The sequence below is a fragment of the Cebus imitator genome, unplaced genomic scaffold (genome assembly GCF_001604975.1).
Source record: "Cebus imitator isolate Cc_AM_T3 unplaced genomic scaffold, Cebus_imitator-1.0 Scaffold313, whole genome shotgun sequence".
Taxonomy (NCBI): domain Eukaryota; kingdom Metazoa; phylum Chordata; class Mammalia; order Primates; family Cebidae; genus Cebus; species Cebus imitator.
In genome coordinates this window covers 2194706-2207899 of record NW_016107628.1, presented here as the reverse complement: position 1 = coordinate 2207899, position 13194 = coordinate 2194706, and the positions used below count along the sequence as shown (strand labels likewise).

Genomic DNA, 13194 nt, shown 5'->3' with positions numbered 1-13194 from the left:
GGGAGACAGACATACAGCCATTTCTAGAATGGTAAGCTCTGCGGCACGCTGAGAGGACAGGTTATCAAAGCCAGTTCGTGTACAAGCAGTGGAGGTGGTAACTGCCCTGCTTCTCCTGCCTAGCGTCACATAGCCTGGCAGATCTGGAAAGACTTCCCTGAGAAAGTGACCTTGGAACTGATATCTGAGTGGAAATAACTAGGTGTTGGGAGAGGGTGAGGTCAGGAGAGGGCCAAGAGCTTTCCTGTAGAGGGAACTTGTGTGGAGACCTTAGGCAGGCAAAGGTTTTGCATAATGGAGGAACTGAAATCACAACCAGGCTGAAGTACAGAGCAAAGGATGCTGGGGTGTGAGGTGATGTCAAAAGGTAGACACCAGGGCCAGAGGCTGCACAACCTTGCTGGCTGTGCTAATGATTTTCTACCCCAAGAATGCTACTCCAGGAGATCAGACAAGAGGTTAGATGGTGGTGAAAGTGGAAATGTAGAGAAAGGAACTTATTTGAGAGATATTTAAAAGGAAGTGAAATAAAGATTAGTTAGTGATAGATCGGATAGAAAGAATGAGGGAGAGGGAGGTGTCAGGCTGCTGCCCAGGCTCTGAGTTGCCAAAGAAGGGGTCTTTTCTTCAAGGTGATCTAAGGTTTGGAACCACGATTTTTGATCATTTTTTTATTTTCTATGTGAGAAATGGGGAGTTGGCTGTCCAGGTACACACTGTCATCTTATACTTGTTCTTTAAAAAGGAGGCGCATATTTGGGGAGTGAATGAGTGAGGAGCCAGAGGAGAAGGTGAGTGGGCAGAGGCCAGAGAGGAGAAGAGGACGAAGGGAGTCTGGGGACGCGCCCGCAGAAAGGAGTCAGGGAAGACACAGCAGAGGCCTGGGAGAGGAGAGCAAGGACCATGACAGGGAGGAAGAGAGGCTGGGGCACACTGGGGTGGAGGAATCCTGAAATATGACAGTGGTAAAGAATCGTAGCCAACCTAGTCCAATCCTTTCAATGTGCAACTGAGGAAATTAATTTTTATACTTTTACTTTATTGTAAATGCGATATTTACACTTGAGAAATTTTGGAAAACATAAAGGTGTGAGGCAACTTAAGATCAGTCATCATCATTCCACCTAGAGACACCTACTGCTAATGCAAGGACTTTGCTCCCTTTTTCCCTTTGCAATTTTACCATGGTCCGAATTGTCACACAGATACCATCTTATGTCCTGCCTCTAAAACTTAAATAACGGTTGGAAAGCGTCCCACACGCTGACCCAAAGTCTCCGTTGAAACGGATTGAGACCCGCGGGTTGTGAAACCTACTGAAGTGAGCGGCTGCGCCAGGACTCCTGGGACCCCGACCTCTACAGCTCGCATGGGTAACCGCGACGGCGCCCTTCGACAGAAGCAGCCAACCGCAGACACGCCGAGGGAGGAAGGCTGCAGCCGTCTGGGCTCGGGAACTGGTCGGCACCCAGGCGGAAAAGCACGTGGGCTGAGCGGGAGCGCAGAAGAGTGCGCAGGTCAGAGCGCGGCGCGGTTCCGCGAGGTCTCCACGCCCGGCGCCATGGGGTGCCTGCTGTTTCTGCTGCTCTGGGCGCTCCTCCAGGCTTGGGGAGGCGCTGAAGGTGAGTGGAAAGGGGGTGCCTGCCACATGCTGAGGGGACAGGTGCGCTCGCTCGCGGGAGCGTGGAGAGAGGGAGCCGGGCAGGGAAGAAGGGCGACGCCCGGTGGGGCGGGTGAGACCAGGGACGCAGTGGCGCGATCCGGCCAGAACACTCGCTGCTCCCCGGCTCCGGGAGAGGCAGCGCGGCTCAGAGCTCGCGGGCATCAGCCCCTCCTGAAGCTCGTCTCCCCGTTGTTTCTTTCTTCCTTCCTTCTCTTTATGCTGGCTGCTGTCCTGGCCACTTGCTACGCGCCTCGTGTCTTCATTCTCTCCCAGTCCCGCAAAGGCTTTTCCCCCTGCGCTGCCTCCAGATCTCCTCGTTCGCCAACAGCAGCTGGACGCGCACCGACGGGTTGGCGTGGCTGGGAGAGCTTCAGACGCTCCGCTGGAGGGACGGCTCGGACACCATCCGCCCCCTGAAGCCCTGGTCCCGGGGCACGTTCAGCGACCGGGAGTTGAAGACGCTGCAACAGTTATTTCGGGTCTATCGAGACAGGTTCACCTGGGACGTGAAGGAATTCGCCAAAATGCTGCACTTAGCGTGTGAGCTGTGGGATAGGATCCTGGGCCGGTGCCCAAGGGGAGAGAATGGCCACAGAAGCTCAGCTGGGAGGCTGTGGCTCCACCTGATGAGACTCTCTGCTCTGTCCACCCTCTTCTGATTTCCCTTCTACCGGGAGATGTCCCAGCCTCTGACCCTTCAAAGTATCCCTCGTTCCTGCCTACTCCAGGTCACTTATTTTCCTTCCCGTGAAGTCTGGGTCCCCATTATAACCCGCACATCAATTTCTTCTCTTTCATCTCTCCCAGTCTTTTAAATCCTACTTTGATCTCTCTCCATTCCTCTCCACAGATCCCATAGAGGTCCAGGTGTCTGCTGGCTGTGAGGTGGACCCTGGGAACGCCTCGAATAACTTCTTCCATGTAGCATTTCAAGGAAGACATATCCTGAGTTTCCAAGGATCTTCTTGGGAGCCAGCCCAAGAGGCCCCAGATATGGCAAACTCCGTCATCCGAGTGCTCAACCAGAAGCAAGGGACAAAGGAAACGGTGCACTGGCTCCTTAATGACATCTGCCCCCAATTTGTCAGTGGTCTCCTTGAGTCAGGGAAGGCAGAACTGGAGAAGCAAGGTCAACCTGCCTTCCTCACCCCTGCACTCCATTTACGGGGCTCCAAAGGGGGCTTCTCCATTCCAGGGTTCTCATCCTTTTGAGTATTCAAAGGAGAGGAAGGCCCAGGAGGGGCTGGATGGGAGAGGGTATTTATTCATTTCACAGACATCAACTGAGCACCTCTTGGGTTCCATGAATTGAATTAATAAACAACTGGGGTTGAAAAATGTCAGACAGGTAGGATCCCTACTTAGTGGGGGGATGTTAATTAATGCAGTGTTTGAAATAAGCTACATATGTTGCTGCAGGACAAAGGGTGTTATAGGAGAACAGACAAGGGGCATTTATAGGGGGCTGGGACCAGAGAAGGAGAAAGAGTATCTATCAGGGCAGGTTCCCTGAAGAAGGTGGCACAAATGGGTTGAAAGTTGTGAGAGGCTTCATTTCCAACGTGAACATGTGGGGGGCATGAGCCTGGTATGAGGCCTGGGGCCTCTAATGCAGAGTTTTCACTTTAAGATCCCCTCATTCCCTTGTTGGATACAGTGAAGCCCAAGGCCTGGCTGTCCCGTGGCCCCAGTCCTGGCCGTGGCCGTCTGCTGCTGGTGTGCCACGTCTCAGGATTCTACCCAAAGCCCGTGTGGGTGATGTGGATGCGGGGTGAGCAGGAGCAGCGGGGCACTCAGCAAGGGGACGTCCTGCCCAATGCTGATGAGACATGGTATCTCCGAGCAACCCTGGAGGTGGCCGCTGGGGAGGCGGCCGGCCTGGCCTGTCAGGTGAAGCACAGCAGTCTAGAGGGCCAGGACATCATCCTCTACTGGGGTGAGAAGGAGCTGGGGCCCAGGCTGGAGATTGCCAGGAGGTGGTCCTCAGCATAGAGGGAGGCACTGGGGAAGGCGGTGGCTTGATACACCCAGGATAGAGGAATTTCAGAGACGAGGCCTCCAGTAGAAGGTATAGAGGGGTTTCAGATACAGGAAGGAGGGAAATAAAGACCCCAAAAGTCAAAAAGGATCGAGACAAGGTGTTCTGTCTCTCCTCTGTCTCAAAGACACAAGAAGAAACAAGACTACAAAACTCAAGGATCTAGAGGTAGGCAGCAAATAAAGAATTCCAGGAAGATTCATTCCTTGGCAAAAGGGGAGCCAGGCCTTTGGGAAGGCAGGAGAGCAAAGATAGCTTGGTTGGTTGAGTGCCCCCTGTGTAGGGGCCAGTGAATCTGCATATAGTATCTCATCTCATCATGCACAATTCTCTTCAGAGCAAGTACTGCTCTTCTCATTTAAAAATAGATGAGGAAATGGAGGCTGAGAGAGGTTAACTGCCAAAGCCGCATAGAAAGTGGACGGGCTGGATTTAGACTCAGGTCTGCCTTGCTACAAAGCTGTTGCCCTTCCCGTCTATGCTACACTAGCAAACGCTGGAGTGGGCTGAATTTGGGATGCCCAGATTCTGAAAACAAGATGGGGAATCTACATTTATGAGAAATAGAAATAGGTGTTTTAAGTGGAGGAGGAAATAAGTGCTTGGTGTGCTCACACGTGCCTAGACCAGGGGACTGGATATAGAGAGGGAGGGGTCCTGTGCTAAGAGACAGCCTTTTTTCCTCCAAAGCAGGTGGGAGCCATGCCTTCGTGAGCTTGATTTTCTTTGTGGTCCTGGCGTGCCTGATGTTCCTCTTTGCGCTCATCATAGGCGTTACCTTCCGGTTTAAGAGGCAGCCGTAAGTCTACCTTTCCCCTTTCCTCGACCTCTCTCCCCTTCATTCGTGGGCCCCCTTTTTCTTAATGGTCTTTCCCTTTCTATTCTCTCACTGTTCCTATCAGGGCATCCTGTGACTTGCCTTACCACATCTGTGTCTCTGAAACCCAGGACCTCTGGACCTCAGGTTCCCAGGACTTCTGTCTCAGTTTGCTCAGGAATTGAAGATGAAAGGAGAGATACCTTGAAAAAGCAGAGAACAGTCATAAGGCAGCTCTCATCACACCCTTTTGACATTTATCTAAAAGAATTTAAATTCTTTTAAAAAATATTATACTACAAGTTTATAAGCCAAGTGGCTCTATAAAATCAGAAGTGTAAACACATGCAAACTTGTGTCTGAGGACCTACCAGGGACAAGCAGGTAAGGGCTGGGGTGTGAGTGTGTGTGATGGGATCTGCGATGAACTGGACCGCACATGTCCTATCCAAAGGAATCAGCTGCAGCTCCTTGTTGTTAAGTATAAAGTCAGGACCTGGCTTGGCTTTAACCATTTTTCAAGAAGACTGGAAATCTGGATTTTCATGTGAATATGACTGATTTTAAAAGGTTGACTCAAATTTTTTCAAAACACTATGTGGGACACCGCATATACGTACCTGCTGACTGATGACAAACCCAGGAGTTTGTGTCTTTTTTATAAAAAGTTTGCCCTGAAGGAGCATCTCAGAATAAGATGGTGGTACAATTTGCTTATTTAAAAAAAAAAAAAAAGTTTGCCCTGGATGTCATATTGGCAGTTTGAGGACACAGTTTCTATTGTAAATTTGGATTTATGACTGAAGAAGGATATTTCCTCTTTAAAAGAAAATTAGGTTGTGAGAAATAGAGGCGTCTCACATTTTTACTTGGTGTAATTAATAAATGAAGAGAAATCGTTGTGTATGTGTATTATGTTGAAAAAAGCTACTCTAAGTAGGGATATTTCTCTCAAATGGTCATCACTTTTTTCCTTGGAAGAAGACTATTATGAAGGTATCCCTTCCTTCCCAAAACAATGGCAACAACAGCAATCTCCTTTACTTACAGCTATTCTTTTATTTATTTATTTTTGAGACAGAGTCTCGCTCTGTCATCCATGCTGGAGTGCAGTGGCGCGATCTCGGCTCACCACAACCTCCACCTCCCAGGTTTAAGCAATTCTCCTACCTCAGCCTCCTGAGTAGCTGGGACTACAGGCGCCCGCCACCATGCCCAGCTAGTTTTTTTCGTATTTTTAGTAGAGATGAGGCTTCACCCTGTTGGTCAGGCTGGTCTTGAACTCCTGACCTTGTGATTCGCCCCACTTGGCCTCCCAAAGCGCTGGGATTACAGGCGTGAGCCACCGTGCCTGGCCAGGTACTTATAGCTATTCAAAGAGACAATGGAGGGAAAGGGCCAAGACCACTTGGGCAAGCATGAGCTGCAGCGATGATGGTGATAGCCCAGCTATGCTCTGTTCTTATCTTAGAAAGGACAGAGCAGGAAACCTACAGGAACAGCAGATCTTTCTGATGCCAAAGAAATAAGAAGGCCAAAATCATGTTTGCCTAGCTGGGAGGTAATCTCCTAGCAGAAAGGGCCTCTGAACATCCAGAAAAAAAAATGAGACTTAACTGTTGGAGAGTGTTAACTAGAGAAAAGTAACATTTCACACTCTCTCTACTAGACTTGCACATATGAATTTAGGATGTGGGTGAAGATTCTGCTGGCTTCAGCTGGGCATGTCACTTATGCCTATAATCCAAGTGCTTTGGGAGGCTGAGGTAGGGGCATTGCTTAAGGCCAGGTGTTTGAAATGAGCCTGGGCAACATAGTGAGATCCTGTCCTACAAAAAATTAAAAAATTAGCCTGGAAGTGGCTAATTACTCTGTCTGGAAGCTGAGGTGGGAGGATCCCTTGAGCCCACAAATTCCATGATTGTGACTGCACTGTAGGTGTGACAGAGGGAGACCCCCATCCCCGTCTCAGAAAAAAAAAACAAAAATTTCTGCTAGCTTCTAAATCTATGGTTCCCAAATTGTAGTAACCTGACCCGACCAGCAGCCTCAGCAGGACCTGGGAACTTGTTAAAAATGCAAATTGTTATGGGGCCTCATCCTATACCCACTGAATGAGAAACTCTGGGTCTGGTAGTGGGCTCAATAGTCAAGCCCCCTGGTGATTCTGATGCTTAGCTAAAGTTAGAGAGCCACGGTTCTTAGACATCACGCAGTGTTATGCAGCAACTTCCTTAAAATGCTAAGTGAAAAAGGAGATCTGTCTGGCCTTAGTCAGGGAGGGCGTCCTGGAGGGAGGGGAATTTGAAGCAGGACTTTGAAAAACAAAGGCAGTGAGGTAAACCAGCAAGTGCACTGGGCAAGGGGACTGGAGTTCTAGCCTCTGAACCAGTTTCCTCCTGTGCCAAAGGAGGATAATAATGTCTGTCTTATCTCCTAGACTTGTGGAGTCAAGTGCGTAATATGTGTGGCAAGCTGCAATGCCTTAAACGACGTGGAGCCTGTTGCTGTGTTTGGTACCACATTGCTCTTCAGCTTAGCTTCCTCGAGCAGTGTTAAATTTGTGAACCAACCCCACTGGCCTTCCTCATTCTGAGAGCATGCGTGTTAAAACCTCTACTGATGTCTTTTTGGAAATGCCTCTGCATGAACTTGTGGTAGCTCTCACTCATCTTTAAACAATTTTAATTTATTTAGGAAATAAAGGCTTCTCTCTCAGGAAATTTTTTCTTCCTGCAAATACTCAGTTCCAAATATCTCAGAAAATCCCGAGAATTCATTTTAGAACCTGCTAATACTCTTTATAAATATCATGTTTCTTATTGAGTGTTGTGCTGTGTCAATTTATTACCAGTCTACTCCAACTTCATCCTTCAGAATAGGCTCAGTGATAATGACCAGAGTTCCTTTGAAGTCATCACAATGACTTTCTCCTTTCGAGTCAGCACATTGTGAAGCCTTTTCAGTAAAGGGTCCTGGAGGGACTCAGCAGGAGGAAGGGGCTTTCCTGCAGCTTCCAGCTACTGCAGGGTGGGTCAGCAAAGGAGGTGTGAAGACATCATGTGTGGTGCTGCCTATGGTCCCTGCCCCTCCCAGCACCCCATCCTATCTGCAGACCATCACATCACCTGTGCTTCATCCACCCACTGCCTGGAAGTGTCCGCTGAGCAGTACTTCCTCTGCAAGCCCCTGCCTCAAGCCAGGACGGTTTCTTCCAGCTTGCCTAGCTACTTCAGGCCATCTTTGGCCTGAGTAAACCCGTGAATGTCTCTGCTACCCAAGGTACAGGACCGAACCATACCTTCTCCAATAAGCTCTGCGTCCCAGCCTTGGGGAGAAGTCACCCTTCTGAGCTGTTCTTCTTTGGATATTCTCCTTCTTCACCAGGGCTTTTTGTTGAGTTTTCTTAGATATTATAATTGTTTTTTTTTTAAATAATGTTTAATAATTCAGTTAAACTTCCTCTGTTTAACTCATGGTGGAGTTTCTGTTTTCTGATTGACTCAGGAGGAGTCATGTGTCTTCTCAGCCGTACACAGAAGTCTGTGAACTTTCCAAAGCTACTATGTAAATTTGCTTTGGCTTGTGAGTCTATGGCATGGAGTTGGTCCACTCAGCTTTGTGGTGTAGCTCTTTCTTTGCAGGCTTAGAATGGATGTTCTTCTTCGCCAAAACCATCCTCAGAAGTGCCTGCTCCACTCTTTTTTGTTTTTCAACCTTTTTTTTTTTTTTTTTTTTTTTTTTTTTGAGACAGAGTCTGGCTCTGTCACCCAGGCTGGAGTGCAGTGGCATAGTCTAGGTTCATTGCAACCTCCGCCTCCCGGGTTCAAACGGTTCTCCTCTTTCGGCCCCCTGAGTAGCTGGGATGATGGGTGCGTGCCACCACGCCCAGCTAATTTTTGTATTTTCAGTAGAGACGGGGTTTCACAATATTGGCCAGGCTGGTCTCGAACTCCTGACCTTGTGATCCGCCTACCTCGGCTTCCCATAGTACTGGGATTACAGGTGTGAGCCACTGCGCCCGGACTCAACATTTTTTACTGTACACATTTAGGTTTGTTACAGAGGTCTATTGTATGATGCTGAGGTTTGGAGCACAAATGAATCTGTCTCTCAGATAGTGAGCATAATATCCAGTAGGTAGTTTTTCAGCCCTTGTCCCCCTTCCTCTCTCCCACTCTTGTAGTCCACAGTGTCTATTGTTCTCATCTTTATGTCCATGTGTACTCAACGTTTAGCTCACACTTATAAGTGAGAACGTGTGGTATTTAATTTTTTGTTACTGCCTTAGTTCGCTTAGGATAATGGCGTCCAGCTGCATCCATGTTGCTGCAAAGGACACAATTTCAGTCCTTTTAACGGTTGCATAGTATTCCATGGTGTATATGTACCACATTTTCTTTATCCAATCTGGTGTTGATGCTGCCCTACTCTTAGTGTATCCTCTCCTCTCCTTGCCTGGAGTCTCTGTTGCTTAGGGCGACTGTAATTGAGGGGCTGTGCTTAATAATTAAGCCAAGATGACAGGTGTAAACTGGGACTGGTTCAGACAAACTTCTCTCATTTATTATTTTCCATTCATGCTGTGCAGTTGCTTAAACTGGCTCTTGTTCCTTTTTGGCCTGGACCCTATTCTCAGGCCACATATGCCTTCACAGTTCCCACTTCCTGTGATGTGACTTGAAAAGTGCCTCTAGGTGGAAAGGCAGGGAACAACTAAAGGCTCACCCAGATTATTTTCCCATATTCGGTATCACAACAGCCACTTTCTGCTTTTCTCAATGTCTGAAACACTTGTTTAATATAGTTTGATGATTTTCCACAGGTTTTTTTGTTGAAAATTTACATGCCAGTTAGTCTTTAATGACTAAGAAAAAAGTCCCATTCATTACTTTAAAATTGTGTATCTCGGTTATTCATTTACATGTATTTTAAAAATCTCAGCTTGCGTTGTAAACCTACTGTGGAAACTTTATTTGTGAATTCGATGTCAAGCACTGTGAAATCCGGCAGTCCCCAAGGAGATGAGAGAATTGACTGATTCCTAAAATGCTTGGTGAATGACGATGACAGTAAGGGTGCTTCTGTGTGTTTCTTTTTCTAGCTTTACTTGTTACTCAGAATAATAAGATTTCTTATATCCAACCAGATTTGGTGGTGCTAATATTTCTTACCCTAATGTTTACTCTTAGAACATTGGGTAAACATTTATAATGTTCTTGGTTTGCTTGGCAGAAATGAAAACAAAACTGGAGACATCATTTGTGAAAGACACATTTTGGTGGTTAGAGAGCTGAGGGCAGTGGTAAAAGCAAAAGAACATGAAGAAGGACAATTAAACAACTTGGTGTTGCTGATACACATTCTACATGGAGTAATATGTAAAGGGCTGTTCAGTGAAAACAGAAAGTCAGAAAACTTCTGCCCAACACCTGTTCTACAGAGCTAAAAATAATCCAGTTTGCAAGAGGCAGGAAATCAAAAGGCAAATAAGAAAAAGCAAAGGATACTTTAGAACAAAGAAGCTGCTCTTGGAATCCCATAAAAATAAGTATTTTTAAAAGTATTTAATTCAATGTACTTTGAAAAAAATTCAATTTTCTCTCTGTAGTTTATCTGAATCGCTTGATACTTTAATGATGCGATGAATTCATTGACTCTAGATTGGGCTACTGGAAGCTCTTAAGTGCCCTTTTACCCTTCTTTCTTTTTTTGAGAAAAAAGTAAATATACTTTGACTTCCCCCAGTGGGGAAGGTGGCAAGTGAGGGCTTCTGTGCTCAATATTCGTATTTCTCAATAAATATGTGATTTTTAGTTAAGTGAATTTTGGGGGCCGCCCATTAACCAAATGGGCCTTAGGAATTTATGATTCTCATTTTATTTGTTTAGATTTTCTTTCTCTTTCTCTCTTTTTTTTTTTTTTTGGAGATAGGGTCTTGTTCTGACACTCAGGCTAGGGTATAGTGGCTCAATCATAGCTCACTGCAGCCTCGAACTTCTGGGCTCAAGGGATCCTTCTGCTTCAGCCTCCTAAATTGCTGGGATTACAGGAGCATGCCACCATTCCTTTCTAAGTTATTTTTATGATTTAGAGACAGGGGCCTCACTATATTGCCCAGGCTGGTCTTGATTTTCTGCCTGTGAGCAGTCCTCCTGCCTCAGCTTCCCAAAGAGCTGGAAGTACCTGCATGAGCTGCCATGCCAGGCCTGGTTTGGCTTTCTTGGGGCATTTTTATTTAGTTTTTAATACACCTCCTTTAGAAAAATCCTAAAGTTATGTAACTGGGTAATATTTTGACATTTTAACATATGCATTTATTTCTTTTCTTATATTTTTCTCTTTTCTCCTCTTTGCCCATGCAAGATATTTACACGTTTCTCTTTGCCTCAGAAAAAGAATGTGGCAAGACAGAAAACAGAAATAGTTTCCCAGTCATTCTGTGTTATTTCCAGCAGCACTACCAGGGAGGGGACAAAAGCCCAGAGAGAATCACTATGAGGTTCTCCTGGACAACAGGTCATGTGTAGCCCTTAGCAAAACACTGCTACTTATAATTGTGACACAGAAATATCAGAAAGGGTACTGAATCTTAAAGGGCTGTGCAGAAAGTGATATGTTTGTTTCGGGGTTAATACATACGGCTTAACAATGAGTGTGACGTGAATGTAAGAGCTAGGATTCTGGGGATTGGGGGCAGAAATCAGGAAAAACTAAAGTTGCATGTTTTGTACCATCGGAGGAATGATGCTCAGAGTTAGAGATTGCGTTAACTAATGGAAAATAAAGAGAGCAATTTATATTTAACATATTGTCTAAGAGTCACAAATATTACCTATGGGATTTGAGTGGGATTACCAAGCATTATTTTACAGAACATGTCTATTGCGTGGATAGATCATAACCTCTAGCACTGGAGCCAATGCATTTTGAGACAGTTGCTGTGACTGTATAAAAACATTTATTTGAAGTCTGGAGATGGACTTAGAATTTAATACTGATTCCCGAAACGTCCGTGGACTATAGCAAACACAACTTGCAAGATGACTATAGAATGATCCCATGGTGGACATACAGTCGTTGGGAGATAAAAAACTAAAAAACAAACCAGGGTAAAACCCGTCTTGTTAGAACTTTCTGGGAAGATTAAATTCCGTTAGCTTCAGAAAAATAACTAGAAATGGAGGAAAGTGGAAAGTTGCCTAAATGGCCCGTATCTCAGACTCTACATTTCAACAGTAGTAATAATAGTAACACAGCTGTCACAGCAACATCAGCTTCTTGGTAAGAGATGGGCACTGGCCTGGAGAAATTTCCACTAAGAAATGTGACTCTGGCTCATAAGGAACAGTTCTGGGTAGGTGTAAAATCGTATTTGCATTACAGACTTTCAAAGAACTGAAGCTTATGAAAGAAAAACAGAAGTGAAGCTGGTTTCTCACCACCATGATCAAAAGAAACCTGACACGGTTAATGTGATGTTGGTGGTATAATCCTAGACCCGGGGAGCTAGTTCAAAAATGTGACAGTTGAAATAGCCTACTGACTTTGCAGCCTTTGGGGAGCCAAGCAAAAGCAGCCTTCTATTGGGCCTGAGAGCTGGCTGCTAAGGCAAAGGGACCATCATGTCACCCACACATAGAAAAAGAATAGATATATTTAGCTCTTTGCACTGATGATGTCACCATATACCTGGAAAACCCAAGCAACCTTATTTGGAAAAACAAATGCTAGAATTTATAAAGGGATTTCAACAGGTAAAAAAAGATGAATATATGAAAATCAAAGCTATTTTTCCTGTTAACGATAACCAAGTAGAAATGTAAATGGGAACTAATTAGTCCATTTAACAAAGACAAAAACTTTAAACACTTAGAAATACATTTTACAAGAATCTTGTGGACCCCTATGAAGAAAAGTATAGAGTCCACTGAAGGACAATAAACATGTCCTTAATTTATAAAAAGCCATGCTATAGTCTTAGTTTAGAACATTTTGTATAGTTAAATATTAATTATGCCTTCAAATTTGTAAATTAAATAAAATTCTAAGTCCCCTTAAAATGACCGCAACATATGAAAAAAGAGTAGAAATGGGGAATCTGCCATAATAGATCTTAAAACCCATAGCCAGGGTCATCAAAACATCACGGTAATAAAATAGAAGTTGACAAATAGAAGAATAGAGGAACATAATAGAAAGCTAAGAAATAGATCTCAGCATATATGAAAATTAGTCTATGTATGGGATGTTATTTCATATTACTGCAAAGAATAACTAATGGGTGGACCTACTATTCATGTAGAAAAAAAGTAATTGGAACTCTCTCTCATAGGATAAATAAACTCCAGATGTATTAAAGACATGGAAGTTTAGAATTTTTTCTTTCTTTCTTTCTTTTTTCTTTTTCTTTCTTTTTTTTTTCTTCGAGACGGAGTTTCACTCTTGTTACCCAGGCTGGAGTGCAATGGCGCGATCTCGGCTCACCGCAACCTCCGCCTCCTGGGTTCGGGCAATTCTCTTGCCTCAGCCTCCTGAGTAGCTGGGATTACAGGCATGCACCACCGTGCCCAGCTAATGTTTTGTATTTTTAGTAGAGACGGGGTTTCACCATGTTGACCAGGATGGTCTCGATCTCTTGACCTCGTGATCCGCCCACCTCGGCCTCCCAAAGTG

The 13194-nt window shown here is 45.3% G+C and overlaps 1 protein-coding gene across 2 annotated transcripts in view; it reads left to right on the top strand.

Moving 5' to 3' along the window:
* The first annotated feature begins 1059 nt into the window (after positions 1–1059).
* Positions 1060–13194, top strand: part of LOC108286092 (antigen-presenting glycoprotein CD1d) — a 38655-nt gene continuing 26520 nt past the window's right edge. The window contains exons 1-5 of one of the 2 annotated variants that reach the window (XM_017503717.2): positions 1060–1622; positions 1937–2203; positions 2514–2792; positions 3321–3599; positions 4395–5411. In XM_017503717.2, coding sequence (XP_017359206.1) covers positions 1370–1622; positions 1937–2203; positions 2514–2792; positions 3321–3599; positions 4395–4504 — 1188 coding nt within the window. In that variant the 5' untranslated portion in view covers positions 1060–1369 and the 3' untranslated portion in view covers positions 4505–5411. Of the gene's footprint in view, positions 1623–1936; positions 2204–2513; positions 2793–3320; positions 3600–4394; positions 5412–13194 lie in introns of those variants that run through there. The other variant, XM_037729643.1, reaches the window with a different exon arrangement.